The 23,756-nt window shown below is 37.1% G+C and overlaps 12 protein-coding genes across 12 annotated transcripts; 5 read left to right on the forward strand and 7 right to left on the reverse strand.

The window, feature by feature from the left end:
• Window positions 1-40: 40 nt before the first annotated feature.
• On the reverse strand, window positions 41-1,126 carry C9374_011073 (uncharacterized protein; the record flags this gene model as incomplete). The annotated part of the gene is made up of 1 exon (XM_044686688.1): window positions 41-1,126. The coding sequence occupies one exon, from the start codon at window positions 1,124-1,126 to the stop codon at window positions 41-43; it is 1,086 nt and encodes a 361-aa protein (XP_044543410.1).
• A 277-nt stretch (window positions 1,127-1,403) lies between these two features.
• Window positions 1,404-1,970, reverse strand: C9374_011074 (uncharacterized protein; the record flags this gene model as incomplete). Its single annotated transcript, XM_044686689.1, has 1 exon — window positions 1,404-1,970. One exon carries the CDS (start codon window positions 1,968-1,970, stop codon window positions 1,404-1,406), a length of 567 nt encoding a protein of 188 aa, XP_044543411.1.
• A 199-nt stretch (window positions 1,971-2,169) lies between these two features.
• C9374_011075 (uncharacterized protein) lies at window positions 2,170-3,183 on the forward strand (the record flags this gene model as incomplete). Its single annotated transcript, XM_044686690.1, has 3 exons — window positions 2,170-2,380; window positions 2,431-2,631; window positions 2,678-3,183. 3 exons carry the CDS (start codon window positions 2,170-2,172, stop codon window positions 3,181-3,183), a joined length of 918 nt encoding a protein of 305 aa, XP_044543412.1.
• Window positions 3,184-3,190: 7 nt separating this feature from the next.
• On the reverse strand, window positions 3,191-4,976 carry C9374_011076 (uncharacterized protein; the record flags this gene model as incomplete). Its single annotated transcript, XM_044686691.1, has 6 exons — window positions 3,191-3,303; window positions 3,360-3,588; window positions 3,635-4,051; window positions 4,114-4,220; window positions 4,316-4,336; window positions 4,409-4,976. 6 exons carry the CDS (start codon window positions 4,974-4,976, stop codon window positions 3,191-3,193), a joined length of 1,455 nt encoding a protein of 484 aa, XP_044543413.1.
• Window positions 4,977-5,334: 358 nt separating this feature from the next.
• On the reverse strand, window positions 5,335-8,790 carry C9374_011077 (uncharacterized protein; the record flags this gene model as incomplete). Its single annotated transcript, XM_044686692.1, has 4 exons — window positions 5,335-5,376; window positions 5,430-5,783; window positions 6,112-6,514; window positions 6,584-8,790. The coding sequence occupies 4 exons, from the start codon at window positions 8,788-8,790 to the stop codon at window positions 5,335-5,337; spliced, it is 3,006 nt and encodes a 1,001-aa protein (XP_044543414.1).
• A 194-nt stretch (window positions 8,791-8,984) lies between these two features.
• On the forward strand, window positions 8,985-10,440 carry C9374_011078 (uncharacterized protein; the record flags this gene model as incomplete). Its single annotated transcript, XM_044686693.1, has 2 exons — window positions 8,985-9,776; window positions 9,847-10,440. 2 exons carry the CDS (start codon window positions 8,985-8,987, stop codon window positions 10,438-10,440), a joined length of 1,386 nt encoding a protein of 461 aa, XP_044543415.1.
• Window positions 10,441-10,554: 114 nt separating this feature from the next.
• On the forward strand, window positions 10,555-11,280 carry C9374_011079 (uncharacterized protein; the record flags this gene model as incomplete). Its single annotated transcript, XM_044686695.1, has 1 exon — window positions 10,555-11,280. One exon carries the CDS (start codon window positions 10,555-10,557, stop codon window positions 11,278-11,280), a length of 726 nt encoding a protein of 241 aa, XP_044543416.1.
• A 779-nt stretch (window positions 11,281-12,059) lies between these two features.
• On the forward strand, window positions 12,060-14,422 carry C9374_011080 (uncharacterized protein; the record flags this gene model as incomplete). Its single annotated transcript, XM_044686696.1, has 2 exons — window positions 12,060-12,726; window positions 12,837-14,422. The coding sequence occupies 2 exons, from the start codon at window positions 12,060-12,062 to the stop codon at window positions 14,420-14,422; spliced, it is 2,253 nt and encodes a 750-aa protein (XP_044543417.1).
• Window positions 14,423-14,445: 23 nt separating this feature from the next.
• C9374_011081 (uncharacterized protein) lies at window positions 14,446-16,091 on the reverse strand (the record flags this gene model as incomplete). The annotated part of the gene is made up of 2 exons (XM_044686697.1): window positions 14,446-15,807; window positions 16,005-16,091. The coding sequence occupies 2 exons, from the start codon at window positions 16,089-16,091 to the stop codon at window positions 14,446-14,448; spliced, it is 1,449 nt and encodes a 482-aa protein (XP_044543418.1).
• Window positions 16,092-16,373: 282 nt separating this feature from the next.
• Window positions 16,374-18,590, reverse strand: C9374_011082 (uncharacterized protein; the record flags this gene model as incomplete). The annotated part of the gene is made up of 3 exons (XM_044686698.1): window positions 16,374-17,959; window positions 18,073-18,139; window positions 18,186-18,590. 3 exons carry the CDS (start codon window positions 18,588-18,590, stop codon window positions 16,374-16,376), a joined length of 2,058 nt encoding a protein of 685 aa, XP_044543419.1.
• An 87-nt stretch (window positions 18,591-18,677) lies between these two features.
• On the reverse strand, window positions 18,678-20,066 carry C9374_011083 (uncharacterized protein; the record flags this gene model as incomplete). The annotated part of the gene is made up of 1 exon (XM_044686699.1): window positions 18,678-20,066. The coding sequence occupies one exon, from the start codon at window positions 20,064-20,066 to the stop codon at window positions 18,678-18,680; it is 1,389 nt and encodes a 462-aa protein (XP_044543420.1).
• A 67-nt stretch (window positions 20,067-20,133) lies between these two features.
• C9374_011084 (uncharacterized protein) lies at window positions 20,134-23,574 on the forward strand (the record flags this gene model as incomplete). Its single annotated transcript, XM_044686700.1, has 1 exon — window positions 20,134-23,574. The coding sequence occupies one exon, from the start codon at window positions 20,134-20,136 to the stop codon at window positions 23,572-23,574; it is 3,441 nt and encodes a 1,146-aa protein (XP_044543421.1).
• Window positions 23,575-23,756: the final 182 nt, after the last annotated feature.

Below are 23,756 nucleotides of genomic sequence, written 5' to 3' on the forward strand. Positions count from 1 at the left end.
TGTTAGAGTGTGAATATGACTTAATTAATCAAGTAAACAATTATTGTGTTGTCTTTCCGGTTCCATAATGTTTTTCCATAAAGTGAGTTATGAATTCAAACGAGAGGAACATGATAGCAGTATTGGGTACAACTCTAATGAGGTGAGCTCCCATTCCAGAATATAGACCTCTTGTTCCTTCTTCTATTGCTATTGTTTTGAACGCATTAATCATGCCCTTATCATATCTACATTTTCCATCGACAATCTCTCTCATTCTAGTTCTCACCACCTCATGAGGATAAGTGATGGCGCTAGCCACCAATTTACATCCACCACTCACTGTAATGTAAGTAAGAGGTGTGAATTTTGGAGCTTCTCCTTCTGAATTATTGGTTGATTTTAAGGCCATACGTTTCACTTGTTCATACAAGACAAAATAAATTGCAGTTTCAAAAATTCCAAGAAACGAAGCTGTCAGACCTTTGTAAAAACCTTTCACTCCTTCATCTCTGTAAATTCTGCTGATGCAATCCATGTATCCATTATAATTCGGTGTGTTGTTCCCACGTGACGAATTGGGTTTGTATAAATCTAATTGAATCCTAGTTTTCACTAAAAACATTGGGTTCATCACTGCTGGTACCACAACACCACATGCTGCAGCACTGGCAATATGAACAAGAGGACTTTCGGAGGAGAGTCCACAATATTTGCTCATCAAATCCTTAGTTCCTGAATAAGTTGCAAAATAAATTGCTCTTGATGGGAAAATGCCAGCAATATTGGGTATTAATCCTCTAAATAATCCATGAATTCCTTCAGTTTTCGCTGTAATTTTTAAAGAATCAATAATTTTGAGAAGGAAGTTCTGTTTCATTGCTGCATCGTTGTAAATTTTAGCAGAGCTTTGAAATCGAGTTTTCAATACGTCCAGAGGCTGAGTTACTACGCTCGCAATGCTTCCCGAAATACCACCTGCAAGAAAATTAACTGTATTCTTGTTCGTTAGAAAACTTTGTTTTGGTACAACAGATGTATCGGGAAGTGGTGCTGTGGTAAATTTAATATCGGATTCAACAATCGTTGTTGATGTGTCCTCAATATCAATAAGTACTTCGGACGATGGGGTATCTTCCTTTTTCATGGTATTTCAAAATTTAGTTGGGAAGTAGGCTGTGTGTGGATCGACTAGAGACGGGAAATTTTGTCTGCACCTCCTCCACTGCTGAATGATGAACGAAGGTTGTGTGTTCAATTTTTTTGGCTGGTACTTGAAACCAAATGCAAATTGACTGAATTGCGATGGTATGCCAATCAAGAACATGAAAAAGTAAAGATTTAATTTGTACAAAGAATATTCATTCAACTATAGGTGTGTGATGATGACATATATGCTCTCTAAACCGAAAAGTTGGCCAACTTTAAAATTGGAAGAATGAACTAGCCATCTCAGAGAGCTGTTCTCGAGCTGATTTGAAGACTTGCGTGATGGTCTCGCTTCCTTCAACACCACTTGCAGCATCGGCTCCTGTTTCAACGGCAGCAACCTTTTGAGCAATTGCTGATGAGTCCGTTTCAATGATTATACCATCTTCTAAAACCTCATCCAAAGCTAAAACAATCAAATCAAAATTTTCAAGGAAAGTTCTCTTGGTCAATTGATTTCTAAAGAGCATCATCAAACCATCGATTAGTCCCGATAACACTTCCGATAATACCAATTCATTTTCGTAGCCAGCTCCAACAACAAAAAAGTAAATATCTTGTACGTTTTGAAAAACAATATTATAGCTATCGATCATTATTATATCACACTCTCCGGAAGAAGGCGTTTTGCTTTTAATGGTCTTGTTGGATACATTATCTTCTAAATCTAATTGTTTTCTTAAATTGCTCTTCAGATCATTTGAGTAGTATTTTGACAATAATCGTTTTCCGTTTTGATCCAACACAAAAACGCCTCGTACTTGATGAATGAATGCTTCCATTTTTTTTGTAAAACTGAGTTGCGTCATAGGGTGAGTGGATTGGTGGTCCACGAATTTTCCATTCGACCTATTCTTGTGGCAATCGTTTCTCCTCTCATCGATGATATTTTCAACAACCGAAACCAATATTGTCACACCAACTTTGACATGTAAATGATCCCGCTAATTTTTACAACTACTTTTGTCCTCCATCGAAAAAATGCAACAACAAACGACATCCGTTGCTACAACACCATCAGTTGCCTCATCACGATCTCATCCTGATTCGAGCCTACTTTTGCAATCGGAAAACAACAAGCCTCTTGAGAAGGAGCTGACAATCTTGGAAGACGTTGCCAAAACAGATGACGGAATGGATAGTGAGGACGAGGAAGAAGAAAAACATCAATACAAAGTAATAATTGTTGGAGGTAGGTAGAAGGCGAGTGACAAGCGTAAAAGCTGTTCTAAAATTGATTAGATGGTACAGTGGGAAAATCATCAACGATCCGAAGGTTCACCGAAGATGAATTTCAACAATCGTATGTGAGGACAGTCGGAGTTGATTGGTTCATTAAAAATGTGTCCATTGTTGCTGAAGGCCCGTTGCAAAAAACTAATAATAAGGATGAACAAGGAAAGCTAAAGAAAATTGAAGTGACATTTCAAATTTGGGACATTGGTAAGTATGGTCACTAAAAGTGATGTTTACCTCAACGCATGTTTAGAGGGTCAGGCGTTAGGATCAAAAATTTTGGCAAGCTATATTTACGGATCTGACGCTGTCATCTTGACCTATGACATTACAAATCCGGAGAGCTTTCAAAATTTGAATGAATGGTTGAAATATGTAAAACATATATTTTCTGAAAATTACGAAGGAAAGAGAAAAACAGACAAGCCTAAAGATCCTTTAATTTGTGTATTTGCTAACAAATGTGATCTTAGTCACGAGAGGAAGGTCAAGCGGGAAATGCACGACGAGTGGACGTCTCGTAATGGTTTGCAGTCGTATTTTGTTTCAGCAAAAACAGGTGACATGGTAAATATCTCATTCATTAAACTGGCTGCTTTGCTTGCCGGAGTCCAACTTCCTCAAGGGCAGCTAGATGGCGCAACAAAGGTGATTGTTGCTCCAATAATTAATTATGGCAATCCAAGTAAGGAAGAGAAGCCTAAAGAAGAGAAACCAAAAGAAACAATAGTGAGGAGTAGGACATGTATCATCTCATAACCAAGTCCTAATTTTTGAATCCAAACAATTTTCGAATGCCCTTTTTTTCTAATTGCTCCAAGAAATATTTAGCACTGGGCCTCTTTTTGTAGTTATATGTCAACATTAAGTACATCATCTCTGTAAATTATAAATTATTTGATTATGAAATCTGAGTCAATACAATAAATATTTACCTTTTAACCTTTTCAATGTGGTAGTCTCTTTTGCATAATTTCTCATAATCATGGGGTCAGTGAAATCTTTAATGATAGATGCATTGCTGGCTTCCATTAGTGATGTAAGAGGGAACTTGGAGAAGCAAGTTTTGATTAAATTTGATTCCAGATCTAAACTTAACATTTGATAGAGAACTACTCCAAGGCTATAAAGATCACATTTTAAATTATATTTTCCTAATATGACCTGAATGGAATATTTGTATCAATATATCATAGAAATTGTAACGTACCTCAGGCGACACAAACAGAGGGCTGCCACACATGGTGCCATTTAAGCTCATGTCTGAGTTTGGCATCTCTCTTGCAACTCCAAAGTCTCCAATTACTGCTTTCACAGTCTTTTTTTGTAAATTGATTTTCTCTAAGAAAATATTGGCCGGTTTAATGTCTCTGTGTGCAATACCAACATCTGTGTGGAGGTAGTTAAGTGCTGTAAGCAAATCTTTCATTATGGAATAAATAATTTCTTCTGGTAGACATTCTTTTTTCTCGATTTGTGAATTCAATTGCTTCATTAAATCTCCATTGATATAAAATGGTGTGACAATTCCAAGCGAATTCTCAAGAGTGTCTCTATTATAAATTTCAAAGATATCCAGAGCAGGTACCAAATTTTCGTGTCTCAGTTTTAACATGAGAATTGCTTCCTAATTATCAGTTGAGTAAGGTGAAGGAGATTGAAATGATGACATGATTTTCAATACTCTACCTTAATTTTCTTATTGAAATCTTCTACTGATCCCAGCAATGGAATTAATTTGACTGCAACCGTTCCCTTGTGTGTGCCATTGAATGCATATTCATTGCACAGATAAACTGTGATCATTGATTCAAAACATAAAAATCATTCATGAATTCACATGAAAAAAATAATAATTATATCATTTAAAATCATTCAAAATTATACAAACCTTGTCCAAATCCTCCAGAACCTGTTTGTAAAATCAAAACATTTCATGTTCCATGGTTACTATTTCAATATATCATCTCAACACAAAACCTACCAACAACATTTCTTGGTTCATATCTTCCATTCCATCTTGAAACGCGTTGAATGCTTAATGCATTATTTTCTAACGATTCTGTGTCATAAACTGCATTGTCTTCCGATTGTTCTGAATACTCGCTAAACTCATCATTAGCACACAACGTCAAACGTTGAGTGAGTCCAGACATGCTTTGATCCACTACATCACTACTGTTGGAAGGTGCGTGATGATCTGATTCCAAGATTACCTTTTCTTGCTTTTTCATGACGCTGATGGATGATATTTTGATTTGGATAGGCTTGTCCGTAAACGCAGCAATATCATCAAGACTATGATATCGAAGATAGGATTCTCGATTATTCGGATTTTCATATTCAAACAAAGCTCCCGATAAATCAAATTGTACACCTGATAATGTTCCGACTTCGTTTAACTTGTCTCGCACAAGTTCCATTAAATGATGATCCGAATTGATCATGATTTTTCTTCCAAGCAATAGCTTTTGATGTTCATTATTGAGTGGGTTCAAGAAATTCAACACAATTCCACGAAACACGAGCGATGATGGTGTTGTGCTGCTCATTTTTTTTTATTGTTTCTTTTTTCGAATCCGTTTGTGGACCAATATTTTCATTAGTGGTTGCATACGAAGAAAGGAATAGTGTCATGTTAGAGTTAAGGCCGACAGTTATTCAAAAATAATAATCTCCCTGGTTTACACTCAAGCAGTTCATTCGTGTAAAGGTTGCAACAAATACCTTTGTCACATTTCAACACGAGATTGAAGCTGTGTTCAATGTCAATGAATTCTGGAATAGTCACTAACAAGAACACTGTTCTCCTTTAGCCCGTTCACTATAAAACAAGGTCTAAAGAACTGTCCAAGGCCTTGACCGGTTTTTGAACCAAAAGATGAAATGCACTTGCTTGGATCCCGGCTCTTACGCATTTGTATACCATGAGGTGTCCTGTTGCTGTATTGGCTGATGAACATGTACTGCTCAACATGGTTAAAACAAATTGCCCCAAGACTTACATCTATCTCAATCTCTTGTATATATTCACCGTTGTCCAATTTCAAAACATGAATCGACTCTCCACGGGAATCGCAAACATACACTTGACCTGTTGAATGCAGAAATGCCAGTCCTTCCAGAACATTGCAATTTTCAAATTTATCTTGAGTCCTCTCACACATCTCTTCAAGACAATTCTTGTTGGATGGTGAGCCTTGAAGTGCTTTTTCCACGCTAAACTTAATCACTGACCTTGTATCTCCTGAACAAGTTTTTTCACAGACAACAAGGAGGGCATCATGTTCACCGTTGTTAAAGTTCTCTTCCACACACATGTATCTTGGTGTTTTGCAAAGAACGGAATCAAGGTACTCCTATAAATTAAACAACAAAATTCGGTGTTGGTCACTAACTAACACACACGAGTCGCTGTAGGAGATTTTGACGTCGAACGGCTGGAATGGCTCTGTACAAGAAAGTTCATGCTGTGAACGACTTAATTTTTTATGATATTAAAGTAATTCGAAATATTTGTTTTCGAATTGGCACTTTTACATTAAGTTATTCGAAAAAGTTATTTTTGGGTTTAAACGGAAGATAATAGTGGCGTCAACAAAGATCGTTTTACAAAATCCGACGTTACACCTTAAATTGCTCAATGAGATTTGTTTATGTTACAAATTCTATCTACAATATAATTACAAAATCTTTTTGTTTGGCATCCTTCTTTTTCTTTCTTTTAGCGGCCTTTTGAGATTGTTTTTTGCTTTCCTTTTTTTCCTCACTCAGTTTGATCATATCCATAAGGCTCAATTGTGAAGAGGTTCTGCTACTCGAAGTGCTGCTACTTGTTTCGTCTGAGTAGCTATCTCCTTTCAATATTTCGTCATAAACATGGTCAAAATCTTTGGGATGTCTCAAGTTTTGAATAAGCATTTCGTTTTGTGTTTGAATGAGCTTAATACATGAGGTGATGGAGTAACACGGACGCCTGTCTTTGGGTGTATCGTTTCTTGAACTTCTCAAAATGCATAAAATGTTGTCATTGTGATCAATGATTTGTTTTTCAGAGACGTGGCTTGTCTGTTGATTTGAAAGCATAAAACTATAAATTATTGTTCCGAACAAATGTGAACATAAAAAATTGATTCGTCATCCCATACTTGACACTTACTGGACACACGAATAATAGCCTCTCTTGGCTGCAAGTGAAAGTGGAGTCTCTCCAACTTTGTTTCGATATGTAACGTCTCCTTGCAGTTCCTCAACAATTCTATCACTCTCGTTTCCAATCTGAAATTCAGACTCACTTTCCGCTATTAAGTGATGTAGTAATGTGTTTCCATTGGAATCTGGAGTGTTAATATAAAAATAATAAGATACCTTCTCTAAGCCAAGGTATTTGAAGAAAGCTTTCACACAATCTGCCTTTTTCATTCTGTGCAGAATATTTACGCCTGTCTCATCAAGCCGCATGCACTCATTTCTGATAGCATTCACATCTTCAGGATCAATGAGACTCACTTTGATTTTCATATCCAATAATTCAATAAATATCTTGTTAATAACAACCAGAGTTTTCTTTTTTGAAAGCTTTCCATCATTAATAATTTTGAGACAATCCTCAATAGCCATCTCAATGAAAGTATTGGCCATATCAACTCCTCCATACTTCTTTGTACATTCTATGAAATGACTTATGGCTCTAACAAGCTCGACTCCACATTCTTTGCTTAAAAAGTTTTTGAAATTGTTAAAGACAAACGGTATTTGGATTGGTAAATGGTTGGCTGAATTACATTGGTAGAATAAGGAAGGAGCTAATGAAAATATTGTTTCCATTAATTTCCTAGTTTTGAGAACGTCCTTGATGAGAGCCGGTGAGAAAAATAGTTGGTGCAGCACGTTGTTGTGTTTAGAGTCGCACATGAATATCTGGTTGCAGTGATCCAAAATATAATTGATAAATGTTAGAGGAAAGTTGTAACTAATGGCTATGAGCAAGAATGATCTTCTGTAATTGTCTGTAATGTTATATGAAGCTCCTCTATGCAAGAGCATGTCCATAACCTCCATATCTTTGTTTCCACTTATTGATTTATCACTAGTTGCATATCTATACATTGCAAAGAAAAGTGGAGTGCCTTTGTATTTTAATCTAAACTCAAGAGAAGGAATGGATTTGTGTGTTTTTGGTGACTCATCTTCATCCTCTGGTGTTGGCACTTTTAAAGTTTCATCGTTAGAGAAGCTAGCATTACTACAAATATCTACATTAACGTGGGGTAAACTGAGTAAATATTGGACACTTCTGTAATAGCCATTTAAAATTGCGCTGTGAAGAAGGGACCATCCTCTTACATTCACGTGTGGTATATTTACAGAGTCAACAGATTTGATTCTTTCAAGAAACTCCAAGTCTGTTTCGATAGGATTGAATAATAAATCATACCAATCCACTACTTGAACATCTGGAAACTCATTTTGCAATTCTATGACAGCCAGGTTGTATGATAAATATTCTGTGGCCTCATTCGATAAGATGGAAGGAAGGAAATGTGGGCTAACATCAATGTAGCAACTATCACAGCTTTCTTTTGAGTATTTTCTATGAAGATTAATCAATTTGATTGTGAAAGTTGTCATCTCTTTGGATTCTTCAATGGAAAAGCATCCACACAAGTAAATTCTCTTAATATTGTTACACTTCAAATATAAATTTTCTATTAATAAGAGAAAATCGTCCAATAAATTTTTGGAAAGCAATGATTGAAACATGCTTCTTTGATTCGAAAGGTCCAAGCAAGAAATACGGGACGTATTTTGAAAAATTGTCTCCAATCTTTTAGAATTGATGACTTTTTGAAGAAGTGGAAAGTTCAACCAATCGACAATTAAATTATGTTGAAAACTTGATTTGATGTTTGTGGAGAACGAAAGTTCAATCTCTTGATCCTTTTTGTCAGTAGCCTCATCGTCGTGATAACCTAAACCTCGTTGTAAAACTCTCCTAAATACTTTACAAACGTTCGGTAGAGAAGAAAAGCAATACAGAAAGATGGGCTCACAAGCAACGTACGAGAATATTTTAGCTAATATTTCCGGAGGTAAATGCAAATGATATGCATCCCATGTCTGTTCTGGATTGCATTGTGAGTCATCAGCAGCTTTGTTAGATGCATGAAGAACATGAGAAAGCTTCTCTGAGAGTTCTGTTGTTGTATTCTCGACATTCTCGATTGTTGGGGTATTCCTCATCAACTCCTTTCGTGTCGTATCATGTTCCTTCTTCATGTTTCGGGTTGATGACGTGGTCGGGGGAGTCTCTTCTTTGTGCTCTCGTCGATGGGCAGATTCTTCGAGATTATGCAGTGCACACATTTTTGACTTGTACAAAATTTAAAATAGAAATGGAGCTTTTGAGAGCATCTTGGCATGTACCCACCTATTAATTGTAATTGATAGCCTCCCATTTTGATACTAGAAGAACGAAGCAAAGTCTCATCTGATCCATCGTGCCCATGAACATTGATTGAGTCTGTTTGGCGCCATTTTGTACGTTGCAACCGCAAAAAATGCAAGCAGATCCAACAACTTCGGCCATTTCTCAAGCACTGAAATTAAAACTCGTTGGCAACGACAAAGTGGCCGATACAAGTTTCCGAACGACAACATCAGCAGCAACAACAACAAAAAGGCATCATCTGAAGGTGTCGAAATTGGAACCTCCGAAATCTAAAAAAAAGAATAAGGATAAACATTTAATAGATGCTGAATCAAAACATGAAACGTTATTTGAGGATAAAGTGATACCTGATGAAGATAACGTATTATGGAATCACATCAACGAACATGGTCACGATAATTTATGGAACCGCATTTCTAGGTACAGAGATCAAATGAAACAGCTGCATTTGCCTGATAATTACAAACTGACGAGAAAGGATTGTGATCCTTCTCTACACTCAACATTTAAAGGACACACAGATGCTATAACATCACTAGATTTTAGTCCTGATGGTTCCAGATTGGCATCAGTTTCCTACGACTCAAGTTTATTTCTCTGGAAAATCAAAGGAAATTTCTTTCCCCTTAAATACGTACATCATGAGCTGGGCGGTGTATTTTGTGTAAAATTTGCTCCAAAGATTTTTAATGGTGCGTTCACCCATTTGATTGCCACAGGAGGCAATGACAGAACTGTTCGATTGATGCATCTTGGTATCGGAGACGACACAGCGGAGATAGCACTGCAAAGACCTCATCACTCTGTTTTAATTAAAGCACATGAGGGAACTGTTAACGATATCGCCTTCGATTATACGAGCCAGTTTTTATTGAGCTGCTCATCTGACAACACAGCAAAGGTATGTCTCAACTTTGAAGTATCAATAGAAATATCAATCTCAATGGTATTAATATCCGTTTCCTGAACAGCTTTGGTCTTTACAATATCAACAATTTGTGAGTTGTTTTTTAGGACATTCTCAAGCACCACTGAGCTGTGACATTTCGTATGATGGAAGAGTGGTGGCAACTGGAGGTAAAGACAAAGTTATCAAGCTGTTTGACAGTGGTAGTGCCAAGTGTATTGTGGACTTGAAACAACACACAGACTTTGTAAATAAGGTTCGATTTTCTCCTGATGGAACGTGTTTAGCAAGTTGCTCAAAAGACCACACGATTCGAATTTTTGATTTGAGGTATTCGGGCAGACCCTTGCAGAAGTACGATGGTCACCAATTTCCAGTCTCTTCCATAGATTTCCACAAGTCAGGCAATTACTTGATCAGCACTGGTGAAGACAACAATGTTAAAATATGGAATTTAATGCATGCACAATTAATGTACACAATATCGGGCCATGTTGGCTCAACGACATGTGCAAGATTTTCTATGGACGGTTCACTCTTCGCTACTGGAGGAACGGACAGCTCAGTACTTCTGTGGAATAGTAACTTTGCATCTAGGCATGCTGAGCTAAGCGAGATTGCCAACAACCCACACATAGGCAGTAGAGTGGAAAATTAGCATCAGTACTTATGACTAAATCAATGAAATCAAACCAGACGACCAGAATATTTTATCGCCATTCCATTAAACATAACCTCTCTCTCGGTCAAATTCACTTCAAAAAAAATAGACATGAGACATTTGCTCTGCATCGTTGTTACATTGACTGCTGTCATCTACTGGGCCGGGAAAATTCATGGAGAGCCAGTACAGAATAATAACACATCCACACCTCTCACCGATTATGAAAAACTTGCAGCCAATGATTTCAAAGATTTACTTCTTTCGGATGTTTCCAAGCGATACACACTCGATACCTTCGAGAGTGGTGTTTGGAGGATTGGAGACATTCAATACTTTGATTCATCATGTAACGCACTGAGATTTCCATTTGCTCAATTAACCAGCACAGGAGATAGTATCACCATCAGTAATCCTCTTCGATCAGATGACGCCTTCACTCTCAAATCATTTATCAAAAGACCTATGAGCTCATTGTATAATGCAGTATTGACATCCAAAGGCAAAATTGATGCCCTTGTTTGTGCCAACATTGTTTTGAAAGATTCAACAGCCAAAATTGCATTCAACTTTGCCTTTGTCACATGTGGATTGAATAATAACAATATTGAGACATTCACTCCTTCTTGCGAATTAGATTCCCAAAACCAAGTTCAAGATATGGTTGTTGTTTATGAAAATCCAGGAACTGTTGCCAGTGGAATCATTGCCGCAGTAGTCATTGTTATTTGCCTATTCTTCCTTTGTGTCGCATGTTTCATTGGTTTGTGTGTCTGTTGTTGTTGCCTTGCAAATAGAAACACAAGAACCAGACAAGAGTCCTACAACCAATTCTGAGCTTAGTGTTGGGAAACTAATCGAGAGACGGGAAAAGCTGATCAAAATATGCTAACAATGTTGTTAAATGAATGGGGAGATCTCCCCAACTTCAACACTCATGTTCTCATACGAGACTGTATCCTCTCTCTCTGAATTCCTTTTGATTGCAATGTTTCAAATTTCATCACAGCACTAAAGAGTATTCTGCGCACAGCCAATCCAAGGTTTTGCATTTTCATTTCAAAAAATAATCTCTGCGAAAAACAAGTTCGTTTCGAGTGATCTCTCAATCACTGCACTTCTCCCATAACGTCCGTACGTCGCTTCTGAATTCAATCTTCTCAGACAAGTTCTTCAAAGCGAACCACAAGTTCTCTTGAGAGAAGAACAACGTTGATCCGTGCCGATTGTTTGAATTTGGCCTTCTTTTGGTATTGTCTCTATCGATTCAAATAGTATTGTTGGAAGCCTTTTTAATATTACATCGTTATCTGCAATATCTTGTTGAATTTATAATTTTCATCATCATCAACGCCATCATCACAACAACAGGCCAACACTCTACGTTCCGACAAGGACTCACCTCTCCAACAATTTAGTAGAACACGAATAACAAATCATCATACTATCAAAAGACTCTTCACTCAAAGTGCCGAACAGAAATTGTTTCCAACTGATTGCCCCGTCTCACGGCTTGTCGGCTAAAATAGTTTTCTTCCATTAACATCACAACAACAACAAAGCAACACTTGCCATCTCTGCATTGAAGCAACTTAAGAGAATATTTGCATCCTCTCATGTTGCCTTCGCTCGCCACTGTAACATCATCAACACACAATATTACCTCACAACAATTACCGTCAACTTCAACAGCACCCATGAGCTCTCGTCCGCCCTCTAACAGTAATCGCAAAAAGGACCTTGTCAAAAAGGAACTCGACGTCGATCAATTACTTCAGCCCTCACAATCATCGTCCAAATTTGCAACTATTTTCGATTTGAACTCTCCTCTCACCAATTCATTGTCGAGAGGAATTATTGAGACTTCGCCAAGTGCTGCAGGAACACCCTTGAGCATGGATCCACACCGTTTCCATGAAGCCTCTCCACTGCAACATTCACCATCCACTACTTTGGCACCCTATATTTCTGATTTTTCTCATACTCAACAGGCTCACAATTCAAGCAGTCACCTTAATACCAACAATAGCAGCATTACCAGCATTTTAGGTCATTCTCCTTCAGGCGTTCCTCCTTCTTCAATACGATACATCTCAGCAACAACAGGTGGAACATTATCAGGAACAAATACCAACACCAACAGCGCAAATGGAGCTTGCTCCCTTCTGTTACAAGGAAGCAATAGTGGAAACATTTCAAAAGCATCGTCAATGCAATTTCCTCCGTTAACATCAGCCAGTGACATTCACATGCCATTTAATCTTCCAACTCCTACATTCTTGAGTACTCCTAATGCACTCTTTTCAAACTCGTCATCATTTCCTAGCTCAGCATCAAATGTAGATAATATGCAGCAAAATGAACCCTTCCTTCTATGATCGCAACTGTTGAAGATTCTGTTCCATATCACAATCATCAACAACCTCCTCCAGTGCAACCACCATCCAATTCTACATTTACTACTGATCATCATCACTCCTCTTTTGACCATCAAGCGTCACATCCTCAACCTCAACAACCTCTACCATCTCTTCAACAACAAGGATCTGCATATACCAAGTCACCAAATCCTTCTTCATCACTGCATGTCATTAAACCATTGAACTCACCTGCGTCCTCATATCACAGTCAAAGCAATGATTCTGGAAACAATGGCACTGAAGCAAAAGAAAAGTCTCGTATAGTTACTATACCTGACAGCTCTTCAGCAACAGGATCCTTAACAATAGACACTGATGGATTGTTAATGATAGAAGAAGGTTTCGATTTACCTCCACCCAATCCTCAACCAGGAGGAAAACAAAATAAGAAACCACTTCCAAGACATATTATCAGCATTAGAATTTCTGGCATTCCTAGATACCAATTTTACTCTATGAAAGTTTCTCTGTTAGGTTATAAAACTAAGCAAAAGGAAGTACTCAAGGATATTGTGGAACCTGTTCTGTTATCAAAGAGTAAGGTAAATTTGCGAGGAGATTCAAAACGTGTGGACATGCATTTTGATAACATAATTATTGACGAAGCTTCACATATGAACGGTAGAAAATTCTTCGTTAGATTTACATTGCTTTCTCCTGACAAATTACCTGTAGCTCATGTTGATTCTTCATATTTTGAAACAATTACTGACCGAGGAAATCAAAAGCGTCAACAAAAGATTGATCATAGTCGTAGTAAGATTTCAAAAGTGCTGAAAGTCAGCCCTAGGTATAGCATTGTTCAAGGTGGACAATTGGTAAAAGTGTTAATCAATCAGCAAATTGTCGCTCCAAACAACGTTTACGTGTACTTTGGGGATAAACGAGCTCGATGCGTTTACGTTTCCCCAAGCAAGGACAACACAATAGTTTGTGAAACACCTGACGGAAATGCAGATGAAGAAGTTGAGGTAAAGGTTTCTTTAGACAAGGGAAAAACTTTTATGGCTACGGACGCTTCGCTGAGATATGTTCCATTTAATTCCTTAAACGTTAATGGGGAAGCCAATGGTAGAGTATCTCCTTCATCAATGCCCTTTCTAGTGAACAGAGAGGAAATACGGCTGAAAAATACCTATCCTGCCCCAAGTACTCACAATGATGAAGAGTATGAGGACCATGAAAATAGTCAAGAATACGAGGAAAATTATGAAGATGGTAATAGCCAATCACAACATCAAATTCCAGCCCAAACCATTGCTTATAATCAACAAACACAGCCTTCACATAGCACTATTATCTCTGCTTTGAACCAGTCTTCACAACATCATCATGGATTTTCCAACTTCGTCAACGTGCAACACAACAGTCCTCAAATGAATGCCACAAACCCTTCAGTTCAACATCAATCTCTCAATCACCCAAGGCAATACATGATGCAACCCAGCAACAACAGCGCAAGCCATCAACAAAATCACCAACAACCCTACGTTCTCCCCACTTCAGCTGGTACAATGCAACAAAATCAAATGAGAATCTTTCAGAACTTCAATAATTAGTTGCAAATAAATATTAGCTACCTTTAATGTTTAGATTGTCTTTGAGCTTGAAGATTCTTAACATTGAGAGCAATGTTATGAGTTTTTTGAGCTGATTCTTCTGTCCTCTCCAAAATTTGTTGATAGATGTTTGGCAAATGCTTCTTCCCCGTCACACGGTGATGTTCAGTATCTACTGTTGCTTGGATCTTCAATGAATTGATAGCTGAATTGATAAATTCTTCATCAAGTGGGAAATCAGTCTTTGAAGCATCTCCGTAAGCGAACACATGTGAAACCTTAGCATAGCTTTCAAAAATCATATTTTTGCCTTGATTCATAAATTCCTTAACATGTGATGCAGTAAAATAATCATTCTTGAGAATATTTTCACATGTCATTAGGGTGTCATAAGCAGCTTTAAAGTCATGGTTGACATTCAATTGATAAATAAATTGAATAACAGGATCACTCAAGAGTTCATCTTGTTGTTGAAAATCGGATCTAATAATCAAATGTTGTTCCATAAACTTTACCAATCCATTCAAATAGGTCTTGTTGCGTTTCTTCAAAATTATGATAACAGCCAAATAACGAAGAATATAGGAGCAATTACTTTGGAAGAGTGCAGAAATGTACTTGTTAGATGTAAGATCTGTTTGTGGGTGAGAAGTTCCAGCTGGATAAGGGAAAAATAGGTCTAAGAATACCTTGTATCCATTAGCTTGATCAAAGAAAGCAACAAAGAGGGACCAATGAATGAACCAGCATCTAGCATTGATGAGATCCAATTCAACGCTCTTAACACCACTTTTTGTGATTGCTGTGGTAACTGGAGCAGTTGAGGAAGCAGCAGCATTTGCTGATGATCTTTCATGTTGTAACATTTGTTGGAATCTGTTCTCCATCAATTCTCTCAAATCATTTAATGCAGCACTAGCACTTTCCCATTCCTTGCACATTAATTCGCTTGCTAATTTACCCCAAGCGGTCATGTATGCCTTGTCGATATTAACTTCTCCATAGAGTTGTTTAACATCAGATAACAATGCTGCAGCAGTTTCATAATCTCCTGTTTCATAAATGAACTTTGCATAGTCATAGAGCTTGTCCAACATTTCAGGTTTAATTCTATTATCGCCTGAAAGATAAACTTGCAAGGACTCCTTGATAGATTCCTTGTTTTGATTATAGTCTTTCAATTTGGTAAGAAGAGGCTCGCATACTTGTTTATAATTCTCGATTTGATCCATAATCTCCTTCTCCTCTTTTTGATAGTCGATTGGAGTGATACCTGCTTCACTAATAGCACCGAGTTCTTCTTGTTTTTTCTTTTGGAAGTCCAACATCTTGGTCTTTTTACTTAATTCAAAAGCAGCAAGTTGTACTTGTTGTTTTGGATAAATCTACATTGTAGAGAGTTGATAAAATACGTCGGAGAATATACAAGTTTCCAAATGATGATAAAGCATAGCAATGTCAAGCCATTGAAGGTGTGAGCATCATCACCCGAATATTATTTTAGATTATTTTGGACAATCATCATGATGTTAATAATGTGAATACAATTGAGTATAACCATGATAATAATAACAACACGTACCTCATTTTGCTCGAGGAATTCAAGCAAAGGAAACATGAGATGTACATCGAGGAAGGGAATAATCTTCAAAGTAAGAGATTGGTTCATTTTTTATGTCGACAGCCTGTTGTGTGGTGTGAATGTCGAAATTTACTTGCACGAGCCAATAAGAATATCAAAGGCAACAAAATTCTGTTACAAGTCATTGCTTGGTGTTTGAAGTGCAAGTCAGCTCATGGTTGTCTACATTAAATTCGGACGGTAATTCCAGCTGTAGTTAAATGTTGATGTAGTATCATCATTCGAGCACACGAAACTTTTGGAGGCATCGTCTCTTAAAATCAGTTCTGCGCTCCGAAGACATGCTAAAATGACAAACTGTTGCAAAATTTATGGTTCATCGATACTGGGAAGTATTTTTGATTGTTGGGCTTTGCGCATTTCCTGGAGGTCTTCAAGTGTGGTGGCCATTTCAGGTGTCTTATCCTCTCGTGTTTTTACGAACACAGGAAAACGTATGCCCAAGCCAGAGCTTGTGGCGTTGGACTTGGTAATGTCTGCACCAGACACTTCACATACAAGTTGCGGTACGAACCAGCAGTCAATAGATTTGAATGCACTTTTAGGAACAACTACACCGTATTTGCTTTCGAGGTCCCGTTCATCAGAGATTAGAGGAGTTGGAATGTAATGTTTGAGGGATTCGTTTGTCAACAGTTCAAGCAACTTGTTGGATAATCCTGATCCAACAAAGCAAACAGTACAAATTTTACCAGTTTTTGTGTCGATAGCTCCCATCAAGAAGGATCCAAACACGCCTGACCTTTTACCGTTTCCTTTCTTTGCTCCAAGAACAATTAGATCCATTGTATCGTAAAGACCTTCCTTAATGTACTCCTTTTTCAATTTGTACCATCCTCTCTTACCAAATTCATAACTTGAAGAGAGGCATTTGATGATGAGCCCTTCGCAGTTGGAAGCTAGAGATTCATTCATTGTGTCATAAATATCATCCACAATCTTTTCCAAATCCGTAGAATGAATATCAAATACTTTTGCCTCAGACATTTTAAGAACTGAATTGTCAATGTTTGATACAATATCTTCCAGAATATTTCTTCTGTGCTGTAAGGGAGAGTTGGTTAGAGATTGATCATCCAGAAAAAGGATATCAAATGCTCGAATCAAAGGGTTCATTGATGATGCTAACTTGGCTCTATTTTGAAATTCTTGGAAGCTGGCCACTTTTCCAGAATCTTTGTCACAAATAATATATTCACAGTCCAGAATGAAGCTTCTTTTGTTATTCTGTGATAGTATGGATTGCATCAACGACTCTTTTTCAACTGGGTAATGTTTTAGTAAATCTGTTGCTTTTCTATTTCTAGAGAAACTCAAAACTTGATTTGTTGATGCATCAAAATGCAACAACAAGCGCTCTCCATCGTATTTGCGTTCACAAATTATTTGAGATTCTCCTTCGTTCTTTAACTTTGTCAAAAAATCTGCATCTATTTGCTTCATAGGTTTTGCTAACATTGGTGATACTATGGAGCCAATGCCTAAAGGAGATGTTCCATTAGATAGGGAAGAAAGAGATCCTCGGGTGCATAGAAAATCATAAATCGTACTTGGGTCTTTTGTTTTGGTATAGGTATCAATGTATGAAAAAATTTGAGAGTAGGTTAATTTTACATTAGAGTTAAGCTTTGACTTCTCGATAGCCTTTGCTAAAATTGTCAACCACTCAGCTCTCTTAAGTCCTGTTATCGTTGGTAACTCTTTAGATAATATTTTGATAACCAATTTCAGCTCCTTATACTTCCTAATTTGTTTTAGCAGCTCTAGAGCAATATCTATCTTTTGTTTTGTTACTGACTTCTTCAACTTGTTATCGGTATTTGAGAGCCTTTTTAGATAATCAAATACCTCACTTGTTTGATGTATCGTCTCTCCAAATTTTTTACACTGATTTGCTGGTTATATTTTACCATACAAGGCTGCAAGAAGTGCAAACATGTCTCGAGTAAATTGTTTCCAGAATTAATGTAATGTTTTCTAATTTCTTCTAAGCTAACGTTTGACCTACTCTCGTAAATGAGACCGAATAATGTTTCAGAAGTAAGTGTAAATGACATAGATTGTTTAACTAAGTTCTGTACAGAGCTGTCAGTTAGCAAAATGTTACATCTTGAAACGAACCTCTTTCATAAGCATGAAATACACCATTTTCAAAGATTCCATATCCTTCTTGTCTAGCAGCTCTTTCAATAAAGAAAACAAAGCGTCCTGATTTTCTGATTTTTCACATGAATCCACAACGGACGCCAAGCAAGCAAAATAGTCACTGTTTGTTTCTACCTCTTCGCCATTTTTAGCTTGGCTGTCTTCAACAGTGTTGTTATTGTGAAGTGAGAAGTTTTTACAGAAAGCTCTTCGGTTCGTACAGGTTATGATCGGAAAGAATTTGATTTTCATTGTTGAAGAGCTAGTGTGATGATTGATTGAGAGATCTGTGTTGAAAGCCATGCCTCTTGTGCAATACCCGATCAAACACGATTTTCTCAAGTGTAAAGCTCTGATTGAAGCGGAACGAAGAGAATTCATTTTTTTTAATGATGATTTTTCAAAATCAAATCCAATCAAAACTTGGGCATACGCCCTTTGATTTATAATATTTACAACAACGACTGATCAAGCAAACAATGAAAGAAATTGTTCAATTTCATCAATTTCATCTTGCTCTGTTGGATTTGTTTGTGCTGCTGGTTGAGAGAGTTGTTGAGAGGGATTATTGTTGTTGTTGAAAACAGGAGGGATTGATGCTACATCGTGTGCACTCTGTTGCAGGGCAACATCTTCGTTGGATTTGTTCTCATTCATGGTCGAGGTATTGAAGAAACAATATTCTGTTTGAGGTAGGTGTTCATTTTGTGGTTGAGCCGAATTCGCTTGATGTGTCTGTGCAGGGAACTCAAAAGTTCTGAATTCGTCAGGAAGGAATGAATTTTCATCCATGAAGGCTCTAATGTCGTCGAGACAGGCATTGATCTCTTCATTCATACTTGTCGACTCCATATTCTGTGCTTGGGAATAGCCTTGTCTTGGAGTAGATGATTCACTATCTACAAGCATTAGATGCGAGAAGGAATTAAGCTCACTATCTGTTGAATGCATGGATCTTGGAGTAATGGAATTGTCTGTGCACACATCTGTTCCAGGAGAGTAGCTTCTTGACAGGAAGAGTTGTTGAGGACGATTTTGCTTATGTTGTACAATGGTCATTGGTTGTGTACAGGAGAGGGATGACGTATTTACATTCATGGATTGAGGTTGAGCTTGTTGCTGAAAAAGGAAAGAAAGTTGAGATGGTATTTGTTGAGGTGATACTACCTGTGGAGGATAGGACATGTTGTTGCCTTGATTATTACTGATACAAGTGTTATTTTGGTTAGAATTGGTATTGCTTAAGAAACCAGACATTGAGTTTTGGAACATCATGTTGTTCGCAGCGGTTGCATTCATCATGTTGTTTCCATTCATGGCATTCATATTGTTGTTGGTATTGTTATTGTTGCTCAATGATGCAATCAGAGTTCCAATAACCATAGGATCAAAATTATTGTTATGGTTGGAAGGAGATCTGAATGAAGACATCAAGCTTTCACTGCTCATGGATGCTCGTCTGTAATTATAGGAGGCAGATGAAGATCTTCCTGATCTATTGATACTGAAACCTCTTGGAGAGGTTACTCTGGGAGTACGGGGAGAAGTGACTAATGAGGCTTTTGTATCCACAGCTTGCTGTTGTTGCTGTGACAAGATTAATCGTGAGAAGAAATCATTGTTACTGGTGCCGCTTGGTGAATTAATCTGTGCTCGATCCGCATTAGGGAAAACGTTCGTTTGGGCATGTTGAGAGCAGTTTGGTGTGCTATTGAACTGATTAGGCGTAATGTTCAGGGAGGGTGAGCCAGATAGAAAAAGCTTCGTAGGCAACCAGCCTATCTGGCGTTCCCAACTCCCAGAAATAGTGTTACAATAGCATTTGGAAAGCACTTTATTTTTTAGAATCCTAACCATTTTAAAAAAGGTCGAGCAGGCTGTCGAAGTTTTGTTCTGGTGTTTGCTGGAGGTTTTTTCAATAAAAATGTTAAAACATGAACGAAACGCCTTTGTCGGTCTGTTGAGACCGGAATATCATGTTGCCATCAAAACAATGCTATTCGCAGTCCATCAATATATTAATGTCGAACATTTAATAGAAGATATTATTGATCAATGTGGATTTCATCGCAAGGATTTTAATACCATCCATCGCCATCTCGAACTATATTTCTCATACCTCATCACACACAACAAACGAGTCCCATTTGTTCTATACTGTTGCAAATTCCAGGTTGACAATTCAACAAAGATTGCACAATATGTTACTGATTGCATTGACCCGGACGAGGATAGTGCTATCTATAACATTTACTCTGACCCAAAATTTCAAAATCAAAGACAAAATCAAGAGTTAACATCAGAATGGATCAACAAACTACATTTTCAAGGCTATTTGAAATTGAAAGAGTGTCATGACGAGCTGATGCGAATTCGTCAAAAACGTAAACACTCCAAAACAAGTACAGCTTGCGAAGACCCACCTCAAACCTCAACAACGTCACAACGTTATTCTAGTTCAACCATCATGAAATTACTCGAACCAGAAAAAAATGTCGGCGTTATTGAATTACATAAAATCCTGGATCATGGTTTTGCTGAAGACTACATCACGTTGTCATATTCAACAAAAGAACAAACAGCACCGTATTACATGCTGCAACAACTAATTAACAACAAATTTATTCCAACACACTCATCAATTGTAAATACCAAGTCCGACACCATCTCTCATAATTTTGTAGACCATGCTGATTTTAAATCACAAAATAACGATGATGATAGTTATTATTCGGAATGTGATATATTTGATGAGGATATTCAAGAATTGAAAAAATTGTTTTTTCAGGTGTTAGGTAGTCGCAAATTAGTACCTCGAACTTTCTTTTTCACATATCTTCGTGATGCTTTTTCACAATTAATTTGCAAAGACAGTAGAGGCCATAGATGGAGCCCATCTGTTCTTTGTTTTGCTCAAGATTTATTGGTTATCATGGGATACAATGCGTATGAAGCATTGGCGAGAGGGTTGAAACGAGGACAAGAATTTGAACCCTCTTCTGAAAGATGTAACTTAGTCCTACCTTGTTCATCCACACTCGACCATCATTTTCACACCGCATCATATGGAGAAGGGAATACTAAACTAGACAAAGATGACTTTGATAAGCTAGTAGAAAAAATGAAGGTTATTGAAAATCAAAATTTTGGTCTTGTTCAAATTGATGCAGTAGATGTAACACCGCATTTAGGAATCAATACCAAGCTTGGGCTTGTATACGGTGCCAATGAAGGTCCATTGAAGATTAGTGATTGTACTGCACTAGCTCAGAGTCCGAATTTTCCACCCAAGGGTTTTTTAGCTGAAAAAATTGTTCAAACTTTATATTGCAGTATTAACGGTGAAGTTCGAATTCCTGGAAACTTCAAAGTATGCACTACTGAAACTGAACAAACCATTAGAGACACGATTTCTGAATTTCGTGACACATATACTCGAAACATCGTCTGTACTGTGTCAGATGCAGGGTCTGCTAATTACAAATATTTCACATCGAGCCCAAATGAACTACATCATTTTTGCTACAGTCACCATTGCAAAAACATGAGGAATGCAATTAATGGGAGACCAAAATTATATCCGGTTGCCACTAAAGTAGGTGCTCCAAACCTTCAAATTGCACGCCATTCCTCTGCTTGTATTTCTTCCAACGACAACGGAAACGGTTGCCATTTGATGAAAATTGTTATTCAAAGAACACAAGCGACCAACATACCACTTTCCTTCATAGTGAATGACAAAGACACAATTTCATTTGAATGGAAAGAAAAAGAACCACGGAATTTTAACTCTGGAGGCATTTCTTTCTATCATAGCAGCAATGACAACGAATTAAGTGTTACGTTGTTGAGTGAAACCCTTCATACTAACATTGGTAAAGTGTGTGTGGCAAATTTTAGCAATCAAGACATAGCTGTCACCAAAATTTCTTGTTCTATTTTACAACGATTTGAATTGAACACACTCGATGAAATATATAGACAACAACCTTTAGAGTGGTGTAAAATAGTTAAACGGAGCTCGTTTATCAAATATGATGATCAATCTGAGGATGTATTACGTGATGTATGCAATTTACAGTTACTTGAAAAATTACGATTATTGAACGAGAGAACCAACTATCGATATTTAGGATTCTATAAGTACTTAAAAGCGATACATGATTTATTTCATGTTTACGATGACAAAAATCATGATGGAACATCTTCACACAATTTGCACGAAGTGTTGCAAGTTCTTAAGGAAAATTTGGACTATTTGAATGAGTGGGATACCGTTTTCCAAGACGTCATTATTTCCAATAAGAATAATAATTTTACATTATCCGGAACCCTCACAAAAAACATCATTATCCATAACATCAAAACAATTCAGAAATTGATCAGAATTATTCCACAAGATGCAGTTTTTGATTTGTCTTTATTGGGAACACGTTCTCTTGAAGGATTTTTCGGAGAGTCACGTGATTATTCAAAAAGAACCACAGTATTGGACTATCATAGAAGTTACTCAAACATGAAAATCAAATTAGTGAAAAAAGAATGTGTATATCTTTCATACAATAACGATAGAAAGAGGAAATATTGTGATGCCCCTAGTCAAATTAACCAACAAATTTTGATGAGAATGACTGAAAAACAATTTGTTGACTTTAATAATGAAAGAAAGCAAGCTAGAGAAAGCGTGACATCCATTTCTTATAGTTTTACAGATCAAGATTTAATTTGTGCGAAAGACTTACAATTGCGATGTTTACAACATCGTGTCAACTCCATCCGTCAATCATACCATCAGTCAAGACATGACTATAGGGCCGGATTTGCCACCGATTTCATGGAGACAAGCATTTCCAATTACTACAACATTTCACTTCCTGTTTTCCATATTGAAACAAGTGAAGTTTTGCCAAACTTAACAGAACGACTTACATTAACCGACGACATCAGTTTTACCATTATTCAAACACACGACTCATTAATTCATGCTCAAAATCATATTGCGGCATTTTTGCTTAAAAAGCCCGTAGAATTTGAAATTAAGACTAATCATATTTCTTTGAGCAATGCAACCGTAGAGGTTCGCAATTTCAATGAGAACAATGAAAATGCATCTCGACATTCTGAACCAATTAACTCATTTAAAATATTTGTGGCACCAAATCAGACGGATCCATTCAAATTTAAATTAATTGGACAATTTTCATCAACAACCAGCACCAAGCTTTATCAAAAACAAATTGCTGTGATTGTTGGAAATTATCAGTTGTTGTCACCTCCTTTTTACGTATTTGCAAAGAAAACAAAAAACCTCGTTTCGTATTCCCAGCTGAGCCAGGTGGTGGCTTCGTCTCAAGACATGCAATAAAATGTCAAGCATTTTTCATCACAAAAAAAGTTCGTCCAAAAATTGGAACACGTTTAAAATTGTTCACCTATTTATTTCTTCCGACCACAATTACACCGTATTTTTCTAATCACAACAACATACCTCAAGTCGTTTTATTATTCATTATAGCTCCAGCAGAAGCCTTTGTCCTTCAACAAAGA

This window comes from Naegleria lovaniensis, assembly GCF_003324165.1.
Source record: "Naegleria lovaniensis strain ATCC 30569 chromosome Unknown tig047, whole genome shotgun sequence".
NCBI lineage: Eukaryota > Heterolobosea > Eutetramitea > Acrasida > Naegleriidae > Naegleria > Naegleria lovaniensis.